The sequence below is a fragment of the Lissotriton helveticus genome, chromosome 6 (genome assembly GCF_964261635.1).
Source record: "Lissotriton helveticus chromosome 6, aLisHel1.1, whole genome shotgun sequence".
Taxonomy (NCBI): Eukaryota; Metazoa; Chordata; class Amphibia; order Caudata; family Salamandridae; genus Lissotriton; species Lissotriton helveticus.
The window spans coordinates 1,499,145,870-1,499,163,228 of NC_136067.1; the positions used below are offsets into that span (position 1 = coordinate 1,499,145,870).

At 47.9% G+C, this 17,359-nt stretch overlaps 1 protein-coding gene across 3 annotated transcripts in view; it reads right to left on the bottom strand.

Annotated features, from left to right (window-relative positions):
- The window catches only part of SANBR (SANT and BTB domain regulator of CSR), a 330,259-nt gene that overhangs the window by 30,852 nt on the left and 282,048 nt on the right, over window positions 1-17,359 (bottom strand). For 2 of the 3 annotated variants that reach the window (XM_078649295.1, XM_078649294.1), the window contains exon 20: window positions 9,644-9,735. In XM_078649295.1, coding sequence (XP_078505421.1) covers window positions 9,644-9,735 — 92 coding nt within the window. Of the gene's footprint in view, window positions 1-9,639; window positions 9,736-17,359 lie in introns of those variants that run through there. The other variant, XM_078649296.1, reaches the window with a different exon arrangement.

The following is a 17,359-nucleotide window of genomic DNA, read 5'->3' on the forward strand; positions in this document are numbered from 1 at the left end:
TTTCAAAGTTTTTCCATCATTTCATCTAATTGTGGGCTAAATATATTCTAGTGATCAAACGGTAAACTAAGCAGATGTTGCTGTACTTCTGGCTTAAACCCAAATACTCTTAGCTATGCATGTCTTCTAATGAGTATACTAGTATTAACTTCTTTGCACTGGTGTTAGCAGAATCTAATGCACATTGTATAAGGGCATTGGATATTGATTTGCCTTCTTCCACTAACTTTGTTGAATGTTGTTCTTGGTATTGGCTAGGGAAACATTGTAATAGTTCCTGCATCTCATCCCATGTAGCCTGATTGTTTCAGGGGAGTAGCTCCACAAATTTAGCGATACGCATATGGTTGAGGCTTGTGCTGCTACCCTTCTACCTGAAGGATTGTATTTTCTACTCTCCTTATCTGTAGTAAGGATGTGTCCTGTGCCTTAAGAATTGGCTTTTTTTCTGGCAGTGTGGACCAATAGGGAATCTGGTGTAACCTGTCCTTTAATATACTGCGGGTCCAGAGGACATGGCTTATAGTTTTTCTCAATACTCAATGTGATTACACTAGAACCTGGGCATGTTTGGTATCAAACCTGGTAGAATCATACTCCAACACCATTACCCGTGTTGGATATATGATTCCTTGCACTGGGGGAAGCTCCCAGTGCATAACAGACTTTCAGGGTCTGCCAGCAAGCTAGTGTTGCTGCTGACCCCGACACGATTCTGCCCTCCTGCTGCTGAGCTGAGCTCGAGCAGGGGAAGGTAGAACAATAGGTTTCCTGTCATGGGAAGGTGTGCCCACCTCCCAGATAGGACTTTGTGTATTGGACTGGGGTGGGGACGCTTGCCAGTGCCACCAGACTGCATTGAAGGGCACAATTGGTGCACTCCTTGTATACACCAGTTAGAATCAGTTCTGGGAGCCCTTGGCCCTCGCTCTCGTGCGAAACTGGACAAAGGGCATGGGAGAATCCACCCCTCTATCCAGCATCTTCCCTGGGAAGGACCCCTTTCTTAGAGTATAAAGGACATACCTTTGAGTCGGTCATCAAATTCGTAATGGGACGAGCCTGAAACCATGTCACTCTTCGACTGTCTGGACACTTGGACTTTGCCTGGAACCGAGACTGCATCAAGGAAGACTCTTGCTACTCCTGGTCTTGCTGTTCTGAAAGTCTTCTTCGTCGTCTGTGTCTGTGCTTCTTTCAGGATCTTCAAGAGACTTGTGGGCATCAAGGACACCCGAAGTAAGTGAAGAAGTCCCTCCCCTGCATCTACAGAACCGCAATGAAGCTGACCGGTCGGCTGCTTCTGACGTCACACGGACTACTAGGGCTCAGCAACACAGGTGGTGGTTCTGCAACTCCCTTGAGGCCTAACCTGTCATCTCTGCAATTTTGAGGCCAGTATCCCTCGTCAGAACTCGAGGTACGAACTCCTGTGCAGTGCATCGACTTGCCAATGCCAAGGCTTTTTGACTCTGCAATCCAGAGATCTTTGGGCTACAAGAAGTTTTGGCATCTTGTCCTGCTAAGAACAGCGTCCCCATTGCATCCTTTGCACCGTAGGCCTTCTTCTTTGCTGAATTGCTAGAGGTCCTTTTGTGACTCCTGTGGCTCCGGCCTAGGGTCCTTTTTGAGTGTCTTCTACTGCTTCAGTGGGCTTCCCTGCTTGCTCGGGGCTGCTCTGACTCTCCTCCACTTGGTGAGTACCTTGGACCTTGCTGGTCCCAACATTGCTCCTTTATCATTTTCCATGTCTCTTGCTGGCAAGGCTTGTTGGTATTCCCGCTGCACACCGACCCCCTGTTTTTTTACTTCCGACTTGGGAAAGCTTGTGCGCAGCTCCGGGTCTTCCTCAGCATTGCCTGGTCCTCACAGCTGTAGCAACAAGGTCACCGTCAATTCCTTTGAATGGTCCATCATTGTGGGCATTGCTCTTCCGTGCCTCCTGGTCACTTCCGAGTGGCATAGACTCTGTCCCCTCTGCATGCAGGTTCTTCTCTTCCAGAATCCACCCTTGGATCCCATCAGACTCTTGCACAGTCTTCCCTTGTGGTCTACGGCGGTTTCCAACGTCACTTCGCACCTATTCACAAGGATTCCCTGGAGTAGGTATCCTGTTTCCTGGGTATCTACGGGTGAGGTGACTCTCCAGCCTTCTGTCTTCCACAAAGTTTCTTCAGGGTCTACAGGCAAAGGTCCTTTTTCTTCACAACCGCAACTTTCCCATTGACTTCTATCGAGTACATGGCTGTGTTTCCATTCTGCACACAGCCTGCTTGGGGTTCCTGGGTAGTAATCTTGGGTGATTCCTTGTGTCCTCAGCTCTACTGAGTCTCCTAGTCCAAGTCCCGACTTTGGTTGCAGTTCGCATCCAACTTCCTTAGTATATGGTTTGGTCTCCCCCTGGAGACCACTGTGTATTGTGGTTATTTATCTATTTGCAATCAAAGTATTGTGTGTATTTGGGTTTATATCATCGGGTAGGAGATATACCAATGTGTTAGTGAGTACTGTGTAATAAATAGACATTTTTAGAACTGCACTGTGTGGTTCTTTTTCGTTTACCCTCCACTGCATGATTAGATCTGGTAAAACAAACTGCTTAACACTCCTTCCGGACTAAGCCTGAAGACTGCTCTCAACAGCTACCACTTAGAGAGCTTTCTAAGGTTTTCTAAGACCATAAGGTGCTGTGGTGATCTCACAGTATCTTTGCAACATAGGATACTTTTTTCTTAACTGGGTAAGGGAACTGAGATGTACTTCTTGGACTCCCGCTGGATGGCTAAGCCCATAATTTCCTGGAAATGGCCAGGAAGCCCAATTATCTGTGTAATAGGTCATAAGAGGTCTTTCTTAATAAAGTGTTCTTGATCTGTTCTTCGCTGCACACCATGAAGGAATGAAAGAATAGCATACAGAGGGAAGGAAAAAATATCTGTCTGTCTGAAAGGTCAGTTTGAGCTCATAGTGTGTAGCTATCCAGTCATCCTGACAAAGCCCCTGTACTAGAATCAGTGGCACTCATTGCTTCGGACAAATGAAGTGAGACTTCGCTCTCCCGCTGACATTTGCGAGGATCCAGAGCGAAGGTCAGAACTTGCCTCTACAGGGCAAGACTTGCCACTTGCTTGGACAATGCCATTATGAACTGGTACACCTCTATTTTTTCCAGTCTGCTGTCAATGATTGGACACTTCTAAGCCATCGATGGAGTTGAGAGCGGTTGCTGGCTTCCCCCATTTGTTCAATTTGCTCAGAGGCTTACAATCATTCCAGTTGTATCCATATTGGAGGGTGAGTGCACTCAAACTCTTTTGGAACACGATGTTGTCTGCCAACCATACTGAATTAGAGACCTTAAGGCATTGCATTATTTTACATTTACTTCTGAACTTTGAAATCACTTTTCCTGCAAGGAACCAAAATAATGTTATCAACATGCCTGCACACTAGCAAAGCGAATACTGCTGTTGTTGGGAGGGCATACTCCGAGATCCTGTGGCTGGATACTTTTATAGTTGCACTGTTTTGCTCTGCATTTAAAGTGTGCCTCTTTATAGGTGGAGAATAAATACTATTACAAGATTTGATTTGATTTGTATATTCTACATTTTATTAGTAAATCCCACACACTTGTACAGTTGCCTGGGGTGTTTTAACCCTTTACGGTGCTTCGTCTTCAGCGCGAGAGTCCTTCTAATTATAGCAACTCATCCTTTGGTAGTGAGACACACTTCCCTCACACATCCCAAGAGAAGAGTGGTGAGTTGGTATAACCGGTCTATGGGAGTCTATTAACTCTTAATCATAATGTAGGATACAGTTTTTCAGTGAGCATCCATAGTAATACATGCTTTGGTTGTGAGACACAGTCTTCTCACATATCCCAACAGAAGGGTGATGGGCCAGAAGAAAAAGTTACTTACCTCTGTTAACAATCATTCTGGTGGCAACTCTATGTAGAGATTCATCACTTGTAAAATAATCCCTGGATCCAGAAACGTTCACGCTCTTCTGTCACCGTAAGGGGGCCCTGGCCTTATACTGCAGCAGGAAGTAGCTCACCCTGGTGCAATATCCATTTTTGTCCAAGCTTTGAGGCAAGAGAACTGATTAACATTGATAGATGAATGCAGTGCCAACATTTTTTGGGGATCTTATTAACTTTCCCTATAACTATCCAATAAAGGGAAATGCGGGTGGTTAGTTTGGAATCGATCCAGAAACTTTCACGCTCTTCTGTCACCGTAAGGGGACCCTGGCCTTATACTGCTGCTGGAAGTAGCTCACCCCGGTGCAATATCCATTTTTTCCAAGCTTTGAGGCAAGAGACCTGATTAACATTGATAGATGAATGCAGTGCCAACATTTTTTGGGGATCTTATTAACTTTCCCTATAACTATCCAATAAAGGGAAATGTGGGTGGTTAGTTTGGAATCGACCAGAAAGATAGTTACCGGAGGCAAGTAACTTTTTCTTCTGGTGGATACTTCTAGCTGCAGATTTTTCAACAGAAGAATAGATTCCATAGCCCTAACCTTAGAAGGAGGGTTGATGGATGGTTATACCAGAAAATCCTGCAGGATGAATCTGGCAAAATGACCATGTCAACGCACCTCACAAACCAGGCAATAATCCCTTGTGACTGTGTGCAGAAATGCCAACATGGCTGCCTTGCATATCTCTGCAATTCAAGGGGAAAGAAGTAGTAGTTTTTGCTCTGGTAGAATTGGCCACAAATCGTTTTGGAGGTTCCTTTTTGACCAGCGCATAGAAGGTCATAATGTAGAGGATCGTCCACCTTGAAAGAGTCCTTTTGTGCACCTCCTGCCAATCTTGGCACAACAGCACCTAATTAGGAGCTCGTCATCCAGTTGTGTATCCTTTTCCGGTCCAGGTAGTAGCTGCCTGCCCGCCTAGTTACTGGGATGGGACGGGGATAGAAGGTCAGGAGGGTGATGGACTGACTCACATGGAAAGGAGTCACAACATTAGGCAGGAAAGCAGCACTGGTTCTCAAACCAACTTTTCAGGTTACAAATATATAAATGAAAGACGGAACTAGGAACCTGCAAATCGCTCAACCATCTGGCTGAAATTATCACTACTTCTAGGAAAACGGTTTTCAAGGTTAACATTCTTAAGGGACAACTAAGCAGGGACTCAAACGGAGTCCCTATCAGAAAAGTTAACATTAAGTTAAAATCCCACTGAGGAACAACAAAGGGGAGGACACAAATGTGTTAATCCCTTCAGAAACAGTGTCACAATGGGGAATTTAAAGAGTGATCACTGCTCTGGCGTTCTGAGGAACACAGACAATGCAGCCAAGTCCCCTTTGGCAGTACAAATTGAACAACCCCTCTAGGCAAGGGAAAGTACAAATTGTAGAAGGGCTATGCATCAAAAGAATGATGTCGACCAACTCCTGTGGCAGCTGAAAGGTACTCAGATGTCCTTGCTCAATCTTTAGGCACGTACATAAAGTCCTCTGAAATTGGGGTGCACTACCATCCCCTCTGACAGAGAGGAGGCCCTGTCTTAATGGCCGTTTGAGAGGGAGACATGTGAAGAAGCACAGAAAGTCTGCATACCACACCCTCCTTGGCTAATCCAGGGCAATAAGAATGACTTGGGTGCAATCTTGGCACATCTTCCTCACCCCCAAGGAATTGAAGGTATAGTTCTATTTCAACTGAAATGAATCCCCCAATGCTCCCCTCAATGGATATTGGACGGCATGGAACTGCTGACATTGGCACCGCCCGATGAGGTTAAAAGGTCCACCTGAGGAGTGCCTCACTGGGCGAATATGTCCTGAACTACCTCCGGCAGATGCTGCCGCTTGTGATCAGCAAGAGAACGCCGTCATAGGCTATTGGTTTTGATATTCAGTAATCTCGCTAGGTGAATGGCGGTAAACTAGATGCCTCTGCAGTGTACCCACAACCACAGTCTCAATGCCTTCAACCAAGGAGATGAGACTCTACTCCACTAGCTTGTTGATGTACCATATCACCGTTGTATTGTCCAGATGAAGGGAAGGAAGGCGTTTAGAGTCAGCCGAATCACACACCACTCCAACAGCTTGATGTGAAGAGCGTGTTCTTCCAGGGACTAGACGCCTCTGGTCTCAAGATTCTCTAGGTGAGCTCCCCACCCTAAAGTGGAGTGATCTGTTACTACTTTATTCACAGTCAGAGGGGGGTGAAAGCCATCCCACCATGGATGTTTACCTTGTTCCCCCACCAAGTCACTTATGCCACAGCATTAGATGTGATCACAATAGAGTCTGGCCGGTCCAGCCCCCCCCACCCCCATGCTATAGCTGCTGCCTGCGGAGTTACTCCTGCATGGCCCTCCTGTGGCAACACGCCTAGGCAAATGCAGGAAGTTAGCAGGCCTAGGAATCTCAGGACTGAAACTCTTGCATCTTGTTGAAAGGATGGGACCATTTCCTGGAAGTCAGAAATGAGGTGGAGCAAAGGCACAGATAAAAGTGGTGTTCCCTACTAACCTCCTCAACTGGAGTCGTGGTGGGCCGCCATGTGAGAATTGGGCTTGTTGAATGAAAAGCCCAGGGGACTAGAAGGGATACTGTCGCCTACAAACCACTACCTCAGGTGACCTGGCTTTGATCAGCCAGTCGCCCAGGTATGGGAAAAGGGGGATGCCAAAACTACTGAGATGAGCCATAACAACTGCCACCGCGTTGTTGAAGACTTGAAGTGCTGATGTTAAGCCAAAGAGGAGTACTGCAAACTGGTAAGACGTAGAACCCACCACAAAGAGCAAATGTAGGATGAGGAGGTGCAAATATACATCATCCAGTCTCCAGCTTCCAATGCCAAAAACACTTTAGCTAGGGTGAGCATGTTGAACAACGTTTTGAGGAAGAAGTTCAGCTTCCTGAGGTCCAGAACTAGACTCAAGCTGCTGTTTTCCTTGAGTACATAGAAATAACAGAAGTTGCATCCTTGGCCCTCTTCCTGCTCCATCACTAACTCCACAGATACTTTCTAAAGGAGTGCTACCACCCCCTGCTGCAGGATGACAAGGTGGTCCAGGGTGGGAGAGTGGGATGGGGGTGGTATGTGGGGTAGATCATGAAGGAACAGATGGATGAAGACTCTCTCCACTATTTGAAGGACCCACTGGTCAGAGATAATGACTTTCCATTCCAAGAAAAATGAGGACACCTGCACTCCCACAGGCTCGCATGGATCTGGGGGGCATGGTGGGAGAATGAAGGAGGAGGATCCACAATCTTTCTCTCTGGCCCCATTCCCGTACTGGCAGACCAGCAAGTTTTGCTATTGCTGAATCAGTGATTTGTACGATTGTCGCAGACTAAAATAAATATCCCCTGGAGAATCCTTGAAAGTGAGAAAACTGCTGGTAATCCTTTTGGGGTTGAGGCTGTTCGAGGTTCAAAGATTTGGCCATTGCCTTGCTGGCTTAAAAATGCTCAAGGACTGCATCAGGGTTGTCCCCAAATAATTTGCCTCCATCAAATGGTAGATCCATCATGTTGGCCTGCACATAACTGGAGAATCCAAACGCCCTGGGCCAGGCATGGACATGGATAGAGACTGACGTTGCCATACCACGTTCTACAGAGTCAGAGGTGTGGAGGCTGGATTTACAGATCTGCTTAGAGGCCTTTTCTCTATCCCTTAGCACTTCCTGAAAGTGCTCATGCATGTCTTCCAGAACGTATAGTGTGACTAGCTGGGCCACATCCCATAGCATGTGCATATAGCAGGCCAGCAGACGGTTGGCATTCAAGAACTTCAGTGCCATACTACCAGCAAAGATTTTCTTTCCCCATGCTTTCAATCATTTGGATTCCCAGTCTGAAGGGACTGTTGAGATCATGACTTGAGAATGACCTAAGGAGCAGCATGACTGGATCAACAGGCTTTTTGGGGAAGGGTGAGATGACAGGTAACTCGGGTCCCCTGGAGTCGGGCAATAGCATCTGGCAACTAGTTTATTAACCCCCGGCGCAGAAGAAGGCTTTTACCAGACTGCAAAGACACATTCCACCAATGCTTCATTGAAGGGGAGCAAAGGTTCAGCTGCTGGAGCCAAGGGGAGTAGCGACTCTGAGGACACTGGTCGTAAAGACCACAGTCGGCAACTGTAGGTTCAAAATGTCTGGCATGTTCTGGACAACTGAGTGGAACGATACATCCTTCAGAGTTGGGGCTCCAGTCAGACTCTCCACTTCTGGAGATGCCACTAGCTGAAGACAACCCTGATAACACTTATGGAGTTTCCCCATCATTGTAAGCTGTATAGAGATTCAGAGGATCAGAGTCTGAACCGAAAAGGTTGTGGATCAGCAGTTTTTACTCCTCTTCCTCTATCAGTCTCGGAGCCTCCTTTCTGGACTTCTTGGCTGCAAAGGGGTTCCAAAGATGAGCAAGTCAGCACCAGTGACTCAGTGCACGGTGCTGGAGGAGGCAGAATAGTCAGCATCGGTGGCTTCTGGGGTGTTACCAGCCAAGGCATTGAAAACAGAACTGAATAGTTTGCCGCAGGAAAGGAAGCTGGAGTCGGTGTAGGAGTGCCAGTCCCAGTGCTGTATGGAGCCATCAGCATTAACATGGGAAGGCCAAGCAGCACTACTGGTCCCAAGGGAACATCAACTGGCGTTGGGGCTCCAGCAAAGATTCCAAACATTGCGCTGAGGAAAGCTGTGGAGTACATACCTGGAGCCAGAACTTCGGAAAGGAAGGCTGCGGTGCCGGTATTCCCTCCACTGGCTGAGTAGGTGCCAATGGAGCCCAAGATGTTAGTGGGGTCAGCTCAACGATCAGGTCAGGCTATTAAACAGAGTGGTAGCTGGCTACAGCAGGCTCAGAAGGTTCCACTGCAACGACTCCGGCTCCAAGGATGACGATCATGTGGGAGTCTGTCGTCATCTCGGGGGCCTATCTCCTCCATTATTATTATGCTTCCTAACCTTCTTTTTATTTCCAAAAGAGTGTGAGGAGGGAGGTCTTGATCTTTGTCTCAAACAAAGATGATTTTACCTTTCATTACAGGTCCGGGCTATGAGGAGCTTGGCTTTGGGCTCTTTGATGGCCTTAGGGTGCATGCTCTGACAAGAGGCGCAAGTAGCTGGTGGAGAATCGGCACTCTAGATGGGCAGTTGACCCATCGACACATTGAGCAGAATCTCCAACCTTTGAGGAGTCAGTGGTGGAACCTGAGGAATGCCACTGGGATACCCAGTTGTAAACTCAAAATTGGTGGCTTTCATACCAATGGTGCCTGCATCTTCTGTAGCGGACTTACTGTTACCACCCTCCTCTAAATTGGGCCACTTGAGTACTTTTAAAAAACCAAGGCCATTATTTGCTAATAGAAAGGTTAAAAAAAAATAACTAGACAAACATCTATATCGACCCAAAAAACTAGATGAACTGTTAATAAAGGTTCTAGTGCAAGGCAGTACTTGTTTTAGGGGTATTCCTCCAACTATTCAATCCTCAGTGTTATTCTGTAACTTTTTCAACATAGGATCTAGCTTTTGAGACATACAGATCAATATTATCTAATTTTTTTACATGTGGATCCTTTTAAGAAATACACATACAAAACGATTTTGCCGAGGGCACAGAATTTACTTACCTAGGGTTCCTCTCTGCTACGTTTTGTCGCGTGTTTGTTTGTGCTGAGGTCTTAATCTGAGCTTCAAGTCTAGCATAAATTCCTCCAGCATGCTGGAAAACCAAAAGAAAACCAACAATTTTTCAATAACCTCCCACAATCAGGTTATGTGATTTACAAACAAATACAGGCCACCAACTACTGTCCATAAAACAGGTCATAGAAATGTATTAAAAGCACACTAAACAAGCCGACATCCTTGAGATTCTGCATTAATGGCGATGCAAAATGACCAAATGCTTACTAGTCACATTTGCAAGTCTAACTTATCACTTAAATGAATTACTACAGAAGTTATATCTGGCTGTTTGTCATAGTAACCTAATTCGTATAACACTAAGATGAGGTACCCTGGAATCACCAGCCATCACTTGTATATATACTTTCACAGAATTAATTTGATGCATATTAAAACAGTACATAGAATCCCTGGACCCCGCAAACACCACAACACCAGAATCCACTACGACACCAGCACCATCCATGCCCTCAACGCCGGCCGAAATCACACCTGCTTCCAGGCCGCCCCAAAACGGACCCGTCTCCTGCTGCACCTGCAGCTTCACCTGCGACAGAAACACCAAACCCCCAAGGACTGGACCCAACCACCTCCGCTGCATACTTCTCAACACCTGCTCCGCACGCAAACACGCTGTCGAGCTCTATCTGCTCGACACCTCCGCCCCAGACGTGGCCTTCCTGACCGAGACCTGGTGGAATGACTCCTTGGCGCCCGACATCGCCATACCATCCTGGACGGCTACAAGATCACCCGCAGGGATCGCGCCAACGGAATCGGAGGAGGAATAGCCATCATCCACAAGTCAACCCTCAAAGTCGCCACCCACGCAGACGACACCCTCAACACCGCCGAATACCTGCACTTCTGGATACACACCGACCCCAACACCACCCTCAGAGGAACACTCATCTACAGACCACCCAGACCCCGGGCTCGGTTCAGCGACTCCATCGCCGACCTCGCTAGCACCCACACACTCGCCTCCAAGGACAACATCCTCCGCGGGGACCTAAACTTCCACCTCGAGAACAACAACGACGCCAACTCCGCCTCCCTGATCGACAACCTCGGCCTCAGAGAACTCATCACCACACCCACCCACTCCGCCAGCCACACGCTTGACCCCATCTTCTCCACAGGCTCCCACGTTGCCTTCGATCACACCACCGAACTCCACTGGACTGACCACCGCTGCATCCACTTCCCCTTCAAGAAACCAACCACGCACCATCACACCCAACAGCTGCCCTGCCGCTGCTGGAGCAAAGTCACCGAAGACCAGCTGCTCATTTCCCTCGCCAAGAACCCACCCACCGACCCCACCACCTCTGACGCCACAGCCCGCAACCTCAGACAGTGGATCGACGACTGCGCCAACACCCTCGCCCCGCTGAAGAAACCCTCCAACAACCACACCAACAAGAGAGCCACATGGTTCACCAACGAGCTCCAGGCCTCCAAATGCGCATGCCAAAGACTGGAGAAGACATGGCTACACGAACGCACACCGGACAACCACGCAGCCCACAAGGACGCCACCCGCAGACACCACCACCTCATCAGACTAGCCAAGAGATCCTCCTTCAAAGACCGCTTGGACAACAACACGCACAACAGCTAAGAGCTCTTCAGCATCGTAAAGGAATTTTCCAACCCCAGCGCCAACGCCAATGACATCCCGCCCGCACAAGAACTGTGCGGCTCACTATCCATCTTCTTCCACCGCAAGATCGCTAACATCCACAACAGCTTCAACACCACGACCGCCCGACTACGCCAGAGTCCATCTCCCCTGTGAACACCACCAGCGCCAACCGCCTGATCTCCTGGTCCAGCGTCAACAACGACGAGACAGCCAAGGTCATGAACTCCATCCATTCAGGATCTCCGCCTGACCCGTGCCCACATCACATATTCAACAAAGCAGACGCAGCCATCGCACCCCAACTACGGAAGGTCATCAACATCTCCTTTGAAATAGCGACATTCCCGGAAAGCTGGAAGCACGCCGAAATCAACGCCCTCCTCAAGAAGCCCAAAGCAGACCCCAAGGAACTCAAGAACTTCCGGCCCATCTACCTGCTCCCATTCACAGCAAAGGTCATCGAGAAAATCGTCAACATGCAACTGGCCCACCACCTGGATGACAACATCATCTTGGACCCGTCCCTTTCGGATTCAGACGAAACCACAGCACCGAGACAGCCCTCATCGCCGCCACAGACGACATCAGGCGCCAACTAGACAATGGTGAAACATCAGCCCTCATCCTCCTAGACCTGTCAGCCGCCTTCGACACGGTCTGCCATCGCACTCTAAAGACACGCCCCCTAGAAGCCGGAATCCAGAAGAAGGCCCTTGACTGGACCACTTCCTTTCTCACCGGCAGAACCCAGAGCGTCCGCCTCCCACCCTTCCGATCCGAAGCCACCGACATAATCTGTGGCGTCCCTCAGGGCTCAGTCCTCAGCCCGACGCTGTTCAAAGTATACATGGCCCTCCTCGCACAAGTGGCCCGCCATCACGACCTCATCATCTCCTACGCCAACGACACCCAGCTAATCCTCTCCCTCACCAAGGACCCACACACCGCCAAAACCAACCTCCACGAGGGAATGAAGGCCGTCGCCGACTGGATGAGGAGCAGCCGTCTGAAGCTGAACTCGGACAAGACGGAGGTCCTCATTCTCGGAGCCACCCCCTCAGACTGGGACGACTCCTGGTGGCCGACCACACTGGGAACAGCACCAACACCCACCGACCATGCACGCAATCTAGGATTCATCCTCGACTCCTCCCTCTCCATGTCTAAACAGGTCAACACAGTCTCCTCCTGCTGCTACAACACCCTCCGCATGCTCCGCAGGATCTACAAGTGGATCCTGACCGAAACAAGAAGAACAGTGACACAGGCCCTCGTCAGCAGCAGACTGGACTACGGCAACACACTCTACGCAGGAATCCCAGCCAAACACCTACGACCACTACAACGCATCCAGAACGCCTCCGCCCGACTGATCGCCAACTTCCTCTGCCGCAGCCACATCACCCCCCACCTGAGAGACCTACACTGGCTCCCCATCGACAAGTGGATCACCTTCAAGCTCCGCCAGCCTCGCCCTGGCCGCTGTCCCCCGCATCGAATGAACGACCTCTGGCGGCAGATCCTTCTCCTACCTCGCCGCCAAGACCGGGAACACCCTCCCTACCCACATACGGCAGACCCAAGGCCTACTCACCTTCAGAGACTCCTCAAGACCTGGCTCTACGAGCTGTAGCAGCACCCCCCCTCAGCGCCTTGGGACCCTCACAGGTAAGTAGCGCGCTTTACAAGTACTCAGATTGATTGATTGAAGGGAGTATTTGCTATTGTTAGCTGAACCATACGAGAGAACTTTATTAAAGAATTAATTACTTAACTGATGTAGAAAGGTAGAGTATTCTGTGGTGATGCTGGTTAGACATCATCATGTAATACTCACAATGCCACAAAGATTGTCCTTGGATTCACAATAATGAATCCATAGCTTAGTCCTAGTAGAGTGGCAAAGAGCAGACAGGCTTTACTACAGGAACATGTGTTTAGTATTTCAGAGTACCAACATGGATGATAAGTAATTGACAGGACTCGAAGAAACCGGACACCAATTTATAAAAATAAAAGCAGATTTTTACATGAATTTAGACAACAAAACAAATTCAATTGGATAGGTTTACCCAGAGTTATGGATTTTAGAAGCTAAATTAAACCAGTACAAAACTGTACTTCAAAACCTTATCACTGCGGTTAATGGGATAAAGCACTAGTGAAAATCGGTCACTTGCAGGTCAAGGTCATTGAACCCAAGGAGGATAACAGTGATGCTAGTCCTAGAACCAAGCCACAACAGTTAGTTAAATTGTCCTGGCTTTTGAAGCCTGGGTGCCGAGTTGTCCTGGCTGTCCTTCGTCTTGAAGCAGAATCCGCGGGGGAGCTGGTTTTACTGCTTACACAGTGCTGGTGAAGAAACAGAATGAAGGTTTTGCGGTATTCTCTCAAGGTGCAGGTGCAGTGAGGTAAAGGTGGTGGTGTGCCCGAATGGCAACCGTCAAACCTTGGCAGCGGTAAGCTCAGCAGAAAATTATTTTGACATCCGGCGGTCCAGGGGCGAAAGATGATTAACGGTAGCCGCCTGAAACTTGCTGGTAGTCAGAACTGTGCTTCACACAATGCACTGGACCATCTACTTTTGGACGATCCCTCAGATGTTACGATTCTTTGGTTCCTGTGTATTGTTTTTACCTGTTGTGTGCAGGGGACTAGTGCCTCTAGTCCAGGGGAGTCTGGAGATTGCCTTTGACTCTCAAATGGGCCTATCTGTCTAAAGGACTTGGTCTTTAGTCTGGGATGAGTCGCAGTCATGCAGTCCCAGGGAGGTTGCCACAGGAGCAGAGTTTCATGCCTTTGGTTTGTGTAGCTCCTGTTGTCGCAGACTCGGGTTTCTTCTTGTGTCCTCTGTTGCAAGTCAGATCAGAACTGAGGTTCTGGTGCCAGGGGTAGCCCTTGCATCCTAGATTTAGGGGTGTGGGTGCAAGAGTCCAATGGTCTACTATCTCCAGCCAATGGCCTACTATCCGGGAGGGTGTGCCACCTTTTCTATCTAGACCCTCTATTCTGCCACTTTTCAAAATTGGAGAAACCTTTCTTGGATGCACAGAATATGTAGCCTACCCTAGAGGTGTGGCTAACCTTCTTGTAGTGTACACCTCCTGAATACCTAATTTTCCCACCTGCCTGGGTACAAATCTTCCTGGGGGAGGCTGTTTCCTTCTTTGGTTGGCACCCTTGTTGCACATCACTGGCGGGGAAGGTTTTGAAGCTCATCCCCCTTGATGTGCCACTTCACTAGCCACCCTGCAAGGTAGGGAGGTGGCCATTGTTTTTGACTCCAGGGAGAGTTCAAACCTCCTGGCTGGGGGCCAGATTCCATTCTTGGCTGGATCAGCTGCAGGCTGGCAGCCAGATGAGAGTACAGGAAAGGCTGGGGCGACCAAGTAGGCAACCTCCAAGGTATTATGAATCAAAAAATGGAGGGAGGTAGGAGCATAGGTTTATTCTGCTTCAAAGTGGTACTTATCAATTAGAAAAGGGTGGGGCTATACCACAGAGGTCTCAATACTAGAGTCGCAGGAATATTGTCTCGGAGACCCTCAACCACACGCTCACAGTCTGCAGTGTATATAATCTCCCCTTAGTGTGGTTTGGTGTATAGTGTCATCATAGGGTCTGTCACTTGAGTGTCCCATTCTCCAAGTGACAACATAACCTTCCCCAGGAGGGAGACTGTATTGATGTTGATAGTAGTAAGTGAATTAAAATGACCTCCAATCCTTCAGGTAAATCTTTATTGAGGGAAAAGAATAGGATAGGGATAAGACTAAAAACAAATCGGTGTAAAGTGGATGAGTCACTTGAGGCTCAACCTCTAAGGTAGCCGCCTGGTGTATGCCACCTCGTCCTCGGCACAGGAATCGTGTCAGGGGTGATGAGGCACACTGATACCAAACATGACATATTTTGGCTGTACCATAATGGAGCTGGCGACCTAGAGTTTGCCTGGGTGTCAGCCCATGTTATCCTATGGACTGCTGGTCACTTACAGTAGCCTTTAATAGAAAAGTCAACTATAATGACATAAAAGCTTGCACTTATACGTTCAGACCATTAATATAATGCACCCTGCCTCCTGGGCTCAGAGGCCTTCCTTAGGGGTGACTGGTACATATAAAAAATAGTGCCCCGACTTTGCTACAGAAGGTGAGGGCAAAGTCTAGTTCGGGCAGTTTGCACTGCTCCTGCAGTCTGCAATGGCAGGACTGTTGTCATCTGTTTAGGTGGGTCACTCAGGGTGGCACAAATAGTGCTTTAGGCCCTGGTGACCACATGAACTCCCATGCACTGAGTACCACTGCTTCCAAGGGGGTTAAAGTCCTTGCCAATTGGGGTTGCCAATTCACATGTATCAGTTTTAGGAAGACAGCACTGGCAATGGGGCCTGGTTAGCAGGCTTTAGTGCACTGTCGAAAACCAGCTCGTAGTCCAAATGGCACATAAAGTCGGGGGGGGGCTACAAAAAGGCCTGTTTTCTTACACCTGGAAATAATAATATTACTAATCCACATTATTGATTTACCAGGTTCCAAGCATGCTATAGACATGTCACATCCGCTTTCTGAAGAGTTATCCAGTGAGTGATTCACAACGCTCCTCACAACATAGAAGTGACCTGACCCACAGTGCACCTGGGCCACAAGAATCCCATAATTTCAGATCCCCGAAAGGTTCCCAGCCCTGAAATACAGGTCAGGCCTCGAAAAATCACCCCCTGGCAATTGCGAGTGAAATTTTAGCAGGTCGACCTATTTTAAGCACTTACTCCAACCTGCTGGTGAGTAAACTTAAGCTGGAAGAAACGGGTGTTCTTTTTGTTCAGAAAGTGAATGAGCAATTAGTCGTAGGACTTAGTGATATCTTTTTAGAAGAAGACGAAGCTAACAAAATCCCTGCTTTAGGCAACATTAAACCAGTTAAATGTTCTACTATGGCCCTCCAAATGATGAAAATATGTACAGAAAATTGCCTTAGGGCCTGTAATGGACGTTTACCGTCGGATAGCCTGAAGAAGCCTACCTTATTTAGGGGGAACTACAAAAGCAACATAGATTTTGTTATTGCCTCCATACCAACTTGGGCATACCTCCTTGATATGGAGGTAATAGAAAGATTAGAAAGCGATCACTTCCCACTGGATCTCAAAATGGAGGCCTCGCTGTTAGAAGCTACAGTTTCCCTCAGGTCTCAAGAGGGAACGAGTGGTGACGACAGCGAGACCCATATTAGCAATAATAGACGATCTCTAAAATGGCCGTTTATACTGGACAATGGTGAAATTGTCGCAGAAATATATTCACTTTTCGCATGTACTTTTGGCCCATATTTAAATCACTCCCTAGACGAGGAAAACAATAGCCACTTTAAGATGTTACACCAAAAATTCTTTGACGCTTTAAAATTGCTAGTCACCAAAATGCCCAAGAAAAGTCAGCAGAAGACACATCATTTGTCCCATAGCAAGCCCTGGTACAACAAAGCTTGTAGGGAGTCGAAAATGGCACTTATAACTGCGATCAAATCCAAGGCACTTTTACATATTAAAACAGCTAGGAACAATTTTAAATTGATTCAAAAGGCAACCAAATTAGCTTGGGAAGAAGAGAAATGGGCTGATTTGCTGTACGCAGCAAAATCACGTGATAATGTAGCTTTCTGGAGGCTAGTAGCGAATGGAAACCACAAAGGGAGAGTGGCCAAGGACGTCTATTTGGACGAACAGACCTGGGTAAACCACTTCACTAGCCTTTATAAAAAATATGAAGAACTCCCCACTGCTATGGTTGTCCTAAGTAATGCTCTTCCAACAGACTATTTGAACTTTACGCTAGGAGAGACTGAACTGGCAATAAGCCAAATTAAACCTGGCAAAGCCCCTGGGTTAGACAAGATTCTGGGAGACTTGTATAAACATGATCTAAAAATATGGGCACCCTACATTAATTACTTGTGCAATGAGTTATCCCGAAATCTAGATTTCCCAGAGAGTTGGAAGGGAGCTGAA